The sequence below is a fragment of the Ylistrum balloti genome, unplaced genomic scaffold (genome assembly GCF_031769215.1).
Source record: "Ylistrum balloti isolate Yb309-2 unplaced genomic scaffold, AGI_CSIRO_Ybal_v1 Utg369764, whole genome shotgun sequence".
NCBI classification, from domain to species: domain Eukaryota; kingdom Metazoa; phylum Mollusca; class Bivalvia; order Pectinida; family Pectinidae; genus Ylistrum; species Ylistrum balloti.
In genome coordinates, this window is record NW_026781961.1 from 666,164 (window position 1) to 677,500 (window position 11,337).

Genomic DNA, 11,337 nt, shown 5'->3' on the forward strand with positions numbered 1-11,337 from the left:
GATGAAGTAAGAATAAGATAAATGATGAAGTAAGATAAATACATACAGTTTTGATAAACTTTGCTATTTGTTAAGAAATGCCTGACAAATTTCCATAAGGCCTGGTCTTCTTGTCCAAGCAAATTTATTTCTTTTACTACAATGATAAAGTCATAATTACCCTGTCATTGATTTTCTGATAAGAGGAACTTTGTATTCTTTGTTGTGGAAACTTTTCCAAGTTGTTTCACGGGAATAGTGGTTTTTATCGTGAAGGATACACAATGACTTTGATGGGAGGAGTTTTGTTACTTTTCCAGCATCATTTTAAACACTTGTTTTGCGTATCTCCAGCTCTAATTGTCCACATACATTCCATATAGCATGAGCATACAGTGGAAATGGATGAGTTACGTGTAGAAGGGACTCCTCTAACTTATCCTTCAGTTCCTGTAACATGGCATGATCTTTAGTCACAAGGCTGCTGTGTTCTTCACCCAGAACAATATGAAGGAGTTGGATAACAAATATGATGTTTTCAAACCATGATACCTGCATTGATTTGTTGCTGTTGCAAACACCTTGTAAATGTTGTGAAAATTTTTGTATCTCCTCAACCAAAACTTCCAGAGTAATTCTTGTTATAGGTGGTTTTGAGAACTCCAGCACCAGACTTCTACATAGATGCCTACTGTTTCTCTGAAAAATTATACTGATTTATTTAAACAGTCAGTATTACTTCACCAATTCACTGAAAAAATTACTATTACTGTATTAAAAGTGCATTCTATTTTTTTGTCTGGGAATATAATATAATCATTAAAAGGACACCTAAAAAAATTCTTGTAGAAACTTAGCACCTACCTGCATGGTATGATCTCTATTGGGTTATTGTATGTTCTGATCTTTTCTCTTCTTTCATCTTTAATCAAGTGGCAGAATCATTCAGTAGGAAAGCTAAGATTTTGTTTTATATTTCCAACCAATTTCAAAATTTAAAATGCACAATTAGGGACAAGGGTACAACTACATACAAAATACCCAACAAATATCTGATGGAGCTAAAATGTGGCATTCACGTAAAAGAGCTCATTTTTAAAAAAAAAGGTGGAAAGAACTTTTAATGTGAAAATTGCAAATGACCACTGGCCGCCATCTTGAATATACAATAAAATTTTTAAAAATGGCATGAATGTCTTGGAGCAATACTTAAAATGTGAGTAAAGTTTTAAGGATATTCAAAGATCTTCAATAGAATTGGTAACAGGGTAACACAGAATTGATTTTAGTGCAAACAGATAAAAGAGCTGCAGGACAGACCACAGTGAAAAAATGCTGTGAAAAGCTTGACATTAAATAATGATGTACTAAAAAAACTGTGTTGGTTTTCCAAAAAATATGGTAGGTAATATTAATTTACTTTTATTAAATGTGAATATAACTGGAAAATTTTGCTTATGAACGTTGTACGTATTTACCTGTGAATTTTTTTTCTTTGGAAAACTAGCTTTGAACTTTTAGAATTAACATTTGAACAGCTAACAATGTAAACCTGTACTGTGAAATGCTCAACATTTTGTACCTTTGACAAACTGTTTGAACACAAGTACAAATTTTGAAAATGTACCAGAATGTACTTGTGAAATATTTTCTTGAAAATTGTACATTTGAACACCAATTACTTGTGAAGGGTTTATAGAATTATTGTACCTGTCTTTTGGAGGAGTCCTCCTTGATGTCAAGTATAAAGTCCACCAGACATTTTACTATGTCCTTGATGAGAGATGAAACAGCTGTGTTGCAGGCAAGGGCAGGTAAGTGATCCATCATTTGTAATATACACTGTGTACAGTGCAGTAGGGACTTGGTAGACACTGTGACTGTCTGATCCTGTATGCATTTCCGAATTGTCTGTAAGCTTTTCACTACAGTTGTGTGATATAAGTTTGTTAGTGATTTCAGTTTTACTGTGAGAGCTGAATGGTCTTTCTCTTCGACTTCACCGCTGAGATTTCCTCCTTGGGACCCCTGCCTGGTGACCTGTTGAATGTTTATTACACTCTGTAAGAACTGGGTGTTGCTATGGAGACTGTCAATGTCACTCTTTTCCATCAAGGTTACATTATTTGTATCTGTGTTAGATAATGGTGGAGTAGGGAATAACATGTCATCATCAACTGAAAACAAAATGAACTTTTTCACAAAGCATTTTCAAATCAAATCAAACAGTTGTTAGAAAAAAGAACAATTTACCTAAATATAGTAATAAAATATATCATGCGCCGTAATACATGTGATGCTCAAAGTTACAAAAGTGAAAAAAAAATCTACTGCGCCACAGTGCTGCATAACTTTAATCTACTTAAAATATTAACAGATAAACACCAACTTCCAAGAACAGCCCCTCCCCAAAGCCATCAAAATACCCGCACAAGAAGTTTTAAAAAAGCATACCAATAATGCAACCTAAGATGGAGATTGGTTTGTACTTCTCATTAAGATTAGGATGGACGGGTTTGTTAACTTACCTGGCCCAAAGGACCAAGTGAGCTATAGGAATACCGCAGCATCTGTCACCAGTCAACTTTCTCTACAAAATGCTGCTAGTCGTTATTGACTGAGGGAATTTTTACTTAATTTGGTCAGATCAGAAGATTCCTTAGGGGAAGGGAGCATCCTCAGGGGAAGGGGAACATTTCTTGTAAAAATGATGTGTTCCGCCCCCTGAGCCTGAGAGACAGGGCCCAAAAGGGGAAATTTGGTAAGTCCTTTAAAATCCTACTTAATCCATAGGAATAATTGGATTTTGTCCCAATTTGGTTTGAAGCATCTTTTGGTGAAGTGGAATAAATTTTGTATAAACATTGGATCTCTGCCCCCTGGATTAGGACAGGGCCAAATAGGGGAGATAGAACAAATTCTTAAAAATCTTCTCCTCCAGTAGGAATGATTCACTTTTGTCCAACTTTGGTGTGAATCATGTTTAGGTGAAGGGGAATCAATTTTGTATAAACAGTGGATCTCGGATCCCCTTGGGTTGGAGGGGCATGGCCCAGTAGGAAAATAGAGCATATTCTAATGATTGTATTTTGTCTAATCATATTAAGGTGAAGGGGAATCAATTTTGTATAAATGGTAGATCACAACCCCTTGAGACAGGAGGGGCTGGGTCCAGTTCATTTGATCTTGTCCCACCCCATGATGGTGTAACCCTGGTAAAATACTAGCTGCAATATACCACTCGGCTAGAGAGAACTTCCCTTTAGCTCGATTGGTTGAGCATCAGACTAGTAAGCCAGGGTCCCGGGTTCGATTCCTAGCGGAGGCATTGAGATGAAAAATGACCTCTGTTACATTGGCGCCCATGTAGGGACCCGGGAATAGTACTTAGCCATGCCCCACCAGTATCGCTGTAACCCCTTGAAACTCGAGGACGAGTTATTTCCTGGAGGGGGAGTATGTAACCCTGGTAAAATACTAGCCACAATATACCACTCGGCTAGAGAGAACTTCTCTTTAGCTCGATTGGTTGAGCGTCAGACTAGTAAGCCAGGGGTCCCGGGTTTGATTCCTAGCGGAGGCATTGAGATGAAAAATGACCTCTGTTACAATGGTTTCGGAGTTCTTTGAAACAGTTGTAATCCCCACTGAATAACTAAAGCATTGCTGAGCATCAGGAGATACACACAGTCACTCATAGGATAAGAATTTGAAACCATTGAGATTACCGTTCCATAACTTTATAGCATTGCTGGACATCAAGAGATCTCTGGTCCCACCCCTAGGAAATTTGACTCTGTATCTGTGGGGTGAGGCTCATAATGGGAAATAAACCAAATCATTTTCTTCTAAAGAAATCTCATGTTTTGCATTATTGACTGAAATACCCAGGTGAGCGATACAGGCCCTCTTGCTCTCTTGTTTTGTCAATATTATGTTCTTAGACAACTGCTCTCAATGGCAGGTTATAGGTATTTTGTTTGCTGTGCATTGAGGTATTTACCAGTCACAACAAGGAGACTCCGACTCTAAATGATCCTGACTTTTCACGGGATGATACACCCAGCGAACAACTTGTACTATGGGTGGTTGGGTGGCACAGTGGTAATGCACTCACCTTTCACCTAGCCGACCAGGGTTCGATTCCCGGAATGGATGTGAAAAGGTATGGGGTCACCTGCCTAACCACGTGGGTTTTCCCTAGCTACTCTGGTTTCCTCTCACAGTATGACCCCTCGCGCGCTTCCACCTGAGCCAACAAGAGTGATTTTTATAAGTTGGAAAAACTTGCTTCGCAATTGTTGTAAAATAAATGAAGTATTTACTATTAAAGTATTCTTTTGCTAGTGTCCTATACTGTACCTTGTGAAGAATTCTGGGTGCGACAGTTTTCCCGTGATGACGTGGAGCTTAATGCGAGCTGTTGACGTAGATGGAGGATTTCTGCTTCCATTGAAGCGTGTTTGTGTTGTAGTTGCTGGTTAGCGTTGTGAAATGCGGAACAGAGACCCTCCGTGAAGGTACGGACTGACATGTTCTTTGGCTTCATGGCACAGCAAGCCACTGCCACGCCTACCTTCATTGAACGCACTTGCTGACAGAGTGAATGTTCTGAAACTATGCAAATGGAGACACCTTACTGTATATCAAAAAGTACACACTTTCTACTAATTTTGAGTATCCATAAAAAGGTTTACCTTGTAGTGATGATTCTTCTGTTTCCATTTTCGTGCAATATTCGGTTTCATCTTAGTTATTTAAACGCTTAAATAAAAAAAAACTTCAACGTCAATGATTTACTCCTTTCAATTCTTTAGACGCTGTCTTATTCAGGTTAAGATATGAATTCGTTTTGCCTGGCTTTGCTCAATAACATTAAAATTGGCTGTGAATAACAACTAATACTTAAAGAATGTATTAACGATTTCAGATACATATATAGAAATGTCGCTCAGAAAACGAAAAATGCTGCGTTTTGTTCATGAAATAGAACAGTTAGCTAGAACTAGTTCAGCTTAATGATTCATTATGCCGTCAACAAATGGTTAATGACTTTCATGGGGTTATAGATACTAAATGGTTTAGTTATGGCTGTGTAGTAGCTTAATCATATCGCGGAGTATTTCAGCGGCGTCAGATTCCCGTGTCGACTATTTTCACGCCGTGCTGAAACATTTTCTAGGCTTGATACAACTGCTACAACTATATACCATTGAGATGAAGGGTGTTGCTAACGAGAAGTGGAAAATTCACAAAAGGGAAATTGAAATCATAACGCTTACCATACAGTTTACACTAGTTCCAAAGTTCCGCAAGTTTTTTTTATTCATAACAAAATTCCAAATTGCAGTAAGCGAGAATTTCTTAGTTTTTTAAATTTATTTTTTCTGTTGTTGTTGTTGTTGTTTTTGCAACAGAGGACGACCAGACAGAAATGATACAACTGAGGACAGAAGACCAGATACAAATGATACAACAGAACGGACGACCAAACACAAATGATACAACATAGGACGGACGGACGTCCAGACACAAATGATACAACTGTGGACGGAAGACCAGACACAAATGATACAACTGAGGACAGAAGACCAGACACAAATGATACAACTGAGGACGGAAGACCAGACACAAATGATACAACAGAGAACGGACGGACGATCAGACACAAATGATACAACTGAGGACGGAGGACCAGACACAAATGATACAACTGTGGGCGGAAGACCAGACATAAATGATACAACCGAGGACGGACGACGAGAGAGACACAAATGATACAACTGAGGACGGACGACCAGACTCAAAGGATACAACTGTGGACGGACGACCAGACATAAATGATATAACTGTGGACGGACGACCAGACACAAATGATAGAACTGAGGACGGAAGACCAGACACAAATGATACAACATAGGACGGACGGACGTCCAGACACAAATGATACAACTGTGGACGGAAGACCAGACACAAATGATACAACTGAGGAAGGACGACCAGACATAAATGATACAACTGTAGACGGACGACCAGACATAAATGATACAACCGAGGACGGACGACGAGACAGACACAAATGATACAAATGAGGACGGAAAATCAGACACAAATGATACAACAGAGGAAAGTCGTCCTAGTTTATTAATCTGTTTGGAGTCTCTCGAGGCTGATAAGAACATAAGTAGAAATATGAAGAGCTTTACAAACAATCCGAACTGTTCCATTTGAACCTTTCCATCCTGCATCTAGCTGGAGGTTTTATTGGAAAGTGAAAAATAGAGAAATCAAAAAGAAGAGACGAAAGAAAAGACAGCGAAGAACTTATGAAAAGCATATTTGCAGAGTACATAGGCTACCATAAGACAGGATTTTTTAAACCTGACAAATTACAAGTAAGGGATCGGATAGAGAAATTCTTGTTAATTTACAGAATTAAAACATAAAAGTTTCATATTATAACCATATATCTCTATCGTCATTTAAAGGCTACATATCAATTGATTTCTGTAATATAGATAACTGTATATATGTGTTATTTGTCTACATATTTGACTTTAAAAAGTGTGTTACTTTTCTTTACATCAATGTTCCTCACTTTATACCGGAATAATCCTAAATCTCCATAAATAAGATCTGCGAATGTTATGTATTATATAATAAACCTAACAATGAAATCTGCGAATGTTATGTATTATATAATAAACCTAGCAATGAAATCTGCGAATGTTATGTATTATATAATAAACCTAACAATGAAATCTGCGAATGTTATGTATTATATAATAAACCTAACAATGAAATCTGCGAATGTTATGTATTATATAATAAACCTAACAATGAAATGTGCTGTTCAGTTGTGTGTTTTTGTACGATCTTCAGTATTACGTGTGTTAAACACTGCTGAGTACCCGATGTGTGCATTCGAATAGCGACCTGGTTTAGAATACTTCGAAACTTAATCAGAAGTTAAAGATGAAGTAAACAGTGGAAATTGATATCCTGTATTGTGTTCTGGTTCTATGATTATAAATTTTTTTTTTTTTTTTTTATTTAAAGTTCATCAAATTTTTCTGTAAGCTGGTCCTTGCTATGGACTGTCAAAGTATTTTCAATTTATATACTAAGGACTAAGCGTCACATCATTTGTCTGTATTTTACGACGGAAATGTAACCGGTCACTATTAAGCAGTTAGGTTTCTCAAGTGTAATACAAATGTACAATTATTTTGTGTCATTTTTTTCTGCTTTTAATTATATATTTATATCTCGTTTCGTCGTTCGACGTTGCAATTGATATAACTTCTCTCTCATCAATGCATCATTCGCTTTTAACAGACAATCTGTAATGATATCGTCTAGTTGTGGATGGCGAATGGAGTTGGAGTTACCGGACAATAAGGCCGACCCACGCGTGACGAATAAGGTTTTTTATCCTGCAACTGGCACTGTGGTTGTCGGAATACATGTGCCACATATTTTTTTGCTGTATTCGGTAGTGGCGGAAAAAATGTAGTTTAGCACGTGCGGTAATTCGACAGAATTACTCTCTGAATTTACTTTACAAATACGTTTAATAATATAAAGAATTGTTGAAATAATCGACATTACATGTTGATTTATGAAAATTCATAAAATCGCTGTTATATCCGACGAAGTTTGGAACTATGTTTCCGCGCGGAGCAATTATTTTGCGTCCGTCATCATATGATGAGTGTGATGATTTTAATTTCCGCCGTTGTGAATTTTCCAATACTAGATAGTAACCTCCCGTCCTTTCAATGCTACGATTTCAACATATAGTATTTAATTCAATATTGAAAGATGTGTTCCCAGTATAGAACTAGATTTACATGGCACGTGTCGCCAATGAGTATAATACGGTTGTCCTTCCAGATCAATTAATCTTATCTTGTACGTTTCAATACTTTCCATGCCAGTTTTATTTTGTTCATATCTTCCCTCGTTTCATCCATCTTGAGTTTGAATACTGAAGATTTGAACAAATATTTTGTAAACATGTAGGTATTTTCTATTAGGTGTTGGTATATCAGTACGAAATATTAAATAATAAAGGTTTACTTTAAAGATAGCTTTTCATTGTTGTAATGATTTCTTTGAGTAAATCTGTTATTGCATTCTGAAACTGTTACTCACAGAATAAAACATTAAGGTATGTGGGAGTGTGCTAAAGGTGTGTACGACTACACAACAAGGCAATAAGGTGGAGAGGTTATCATTGTGTAATAACACAGCGCGTAATATCAAAGTTGGTCGGGAACACGAGTGGTGACTGATGCCTTTACAATAGAGTAGTGCATTGATTTAGGGAAGTAATCATTGGCCCCTGGTGCCTTTATCGTCCATTTACGTGCACAGTGTTTGGTTACTTTATCTTTTTTTCAGTCATTCCGATAAACATTTAGTCCTCCATGCAAAATACTTCGAAAAAATACCTTAAATGGGCATGTATCCAGGTATTGATTTCTAGTTATCGAAATGGCAGTGGGTGTACTTCCGGTTAACCCTCAGTACGTATGGTTAGTTTTGTTAAATGCTCGATCAGTGTCGGCGACGAATTCGAAAAAAATCCATTTATTTTGCTAATGTTTTCAAACAAATATTTTTCAGAAATATCCTTAACTGATGGAATTCTGGTCTTGTAAAAAAATACAACGTAAATATACCAGGTAGTCGTTCCTCAGTTGTCCGATCATCCAGACCAGCGGCAGATAAGTTATCGAGTACTTATTGGCTAATCAGTAGAGATCTATTGCAGTTGTTAGGTAATTCACCGTACACTTTGTGTGCTGTGATGTTATAAGGTCCTACTGTAGGCTACACTGATGGTACATAATGATCAGTCAAGCATGGAGTATAGCTGTGGCCGTATCAGGTATATGTCATTCATTCAAACCTTATTCAAATCGAACATTTTAAGATAATTTTGAGTAAAAAAAACCTCAGAATTTTAATTCGTATTTCAAGTATTGATAATCGTGAGGACGATAATTGATACATAATTAAACAGTTTCAACTACTTAAAGTTCCGAACGAAATTATTTAAGATACGATGTAATATCAAGTATTGAACAATATTATTAATACTGGATGTAGAATATGACTATATAGTATATTTATATTATTAGATATCACACCAGGTACTTAATGAAAAATATCATTCAAAACATGACATTTCATGTTAATTATATATAATTACACTATATGATTATTGCCTTTGATGATGTATCCATGTATCGACTGAAATAAGAGGTTTCTTATAGTGTGACCATAAATTGGCTCTCTCTCTCTCTCTCTCTCTCTCTCTCTCTCTCTCTCTCTCTCTCTCTGTTTCATTGAACTGTATATGTAATGAAAGAAAAAATAATTTGAAAATGTGTAACTAGCATTTTCTAATACATGTACATATATTTTTTCACGGCCGATCAGTATGACCTTTTAACGTCGCATTATCTTAGCGAATCTGATAATATAAAAATTACCTTAAAAAACCCGAAAGACACGAAAGTGTTCTATAAGTGACCATGAATATAGGATCTAACAGGAGTTCCGATTTATCAGAGATGTATTAATCTGGCGAGGTAAAATGAAAAATTCTTGACAAGAGTCATAAATCTTATATGAAATTTGAAACGAATGAAATATTCTATTTATCAAAGATTTTAGATGCTTTTGCAAGCCTTCGTGAAAAACTGATACAGGCCTGACTAATAACAAATCTAAAATCGAAATTGTCTCACTCCTTACTCTTTCTTTGATGACGTCAAAATGCATATGATTCTGGAAAGCTATAACGCCAGAAGCTACGACGTCACAAAAGAGACAATTGGAACCTTCAGCCAATCAAACTAAGTTTGGTAATATTACAAGTGTTTATAACAAGCACTTTTGTAATGAGTGTTATCATACTGACCACATAGTAGTTAGGCGATAGATGGTACAAGGGGCTTTATGTTATTTAGTGATAAGTTTGTCGTACATCCCTAATTATGGGTATCATTTGGTCTTCTAGAAGAAGTTTTGCATTTCATTCGAGGTTGATTTGGATTAGCAAGAATTGGTATCTCTACATTAACACTCGTCATAAACTAGTATTTGTCTGTTAAATACTCTTTGTAGCGGTTGTCGCAGAGCGATATCAATATCTTGTAGTTTGACAATACCTTTGCTGGATTTAGTGGTAAAAACTATCGACAGAATGTTACTATACCTATGGGATGTAACTGCCCGCCTCTCTTGGCTAGCTTGTTTGTTTGTTTTCATACAAGATATTCATCGAAAACTTTCCCAAATCCATTGAGTTCACTTTCAGATATTGGCGATGATTTGTTTTTGAATAACAAGAAATTGTCCGTCGTATGAAACCACCTGTGTTGGTAACAACGACACACTTCTCTATGTCACCAGGTTAGTTCGTTTTAACGAAACTAGCAGGGCTCCCCCGTTTCATGTGTTGACATGTCGCAGTTGATTTTTGTGAAAGATGTCGACAAATCACAGATTAACTCACAACACTTGTTATCGAAAGGTGGTAATTTATGGTCGTCATAATGATTTGATCGGGGAAAATCTATTTCCTTGTCCAATGTGAATTGGACTTGCAATTAACGATTTTGGTGTCTTTGAACAACAAAAGGCCAGAAGAGCGGATCGGTATGACTTTTACAGTGTACAGTCTTATGACCAGCTGGTGTAGCATACATCTATTGTTTGGCCCAGTTTGCAGAAACATGGTTTTATCGTGCGCCCAGAAAGATAAATTTCCATGTCCCTTTAGATTTTTTGTTTTGTTCAACTTTTTTCTTATTTTTCTTTCTTTTTATTTGTGTTTTTGTCCTTTTTAACTGGATACATCAATCAGAAAGCATGATTTGGAATCGATTTGTTACTTTCTATATACAGTAATTACTGGTGTCTTGGAGGCCTCGGTTCTACACTTCACGGTAAAGGTGCCCATGGATCAGCCATTATGTACTTGTACCAAGAGTCCGGACTACACTGACTTCCTGACGTGGGTAATTGGTAACGGAACACGTTGCTTTGGTAACGGCGTCCATGTTACGGTTACTTCTTCCGGCAGATGTACAAACGACAACATCAATAGGGAAACTCCGTGCGAAAACAAGCGACGATGTGTCTCCCAAACCTACAACGTCACACTTGTGCTCACCAGCATGTAGGTATGATAGCGGTCTGAAACTAATGTCGAATGTTTGATAGTTTGATACATAGTCAGTATGTATAAGTTACACAGAAAATCTATTGTAACGTGCGTTGCGAATATATTGTCAAACCTACATACGTTATTTCAATGAATTGTAAAAAGTGACCCAATTG

General features: G+C 36.7%; 1 protein-coding gene across 1 annotated transcript; it reads right to left on the reverse strand.

The window, feature by feature from the left end:
* Positions 1-306: 306 nt before the first annotated feature.
* On the reverse strand, positions 307-4,561 carry LOC132543738 (uncharacterized). The gene is made up of 3 exons (XM_060207261.1): positions 4,342-4,561; positions 1,690-2,156; positions 307-678 (listed from the first exon to the last, which is right to left on the reverse strand). The coding sequence occupies exons 1-3, from the start codon at positions 4,559-4,561 to the stop codon at positions 307-309; spliced, it is 1,059 nt and encodes a 352-aa protein (XP_060063244.1).
* Between the last annotated feature and the right edge of the window lie 6,776 nt (positions 4,562-11,337).

What these genes read in the sequence shown, in the direction of transcription:
- LOC132543738 (XM_060207261.1), bottom strand. Translation starts at nt 4,561, where the DNA reads ATGAAGGTAGGCGTGGCAGTGGCTTGCTGTGCCATGAAGCCAAAGAAC. An exon ending in CACCCAGAATTCTTCACAAG is followed by an intron (nt 2,157 to 4,341) that starts GTACAGTATAGG and finishes TTTTGTTTTCAG; the next exon opens with TTGATGATGACATGTTATTC. An exon ending in AGGACTCCTCCAAAAGACAG is followed by an intron (nt 679 to 1,689) that starts GTACAATAATTC and finishes ATAATTTTTCAG; the next exon opens with AGAAACAGTAGGCATCTATG.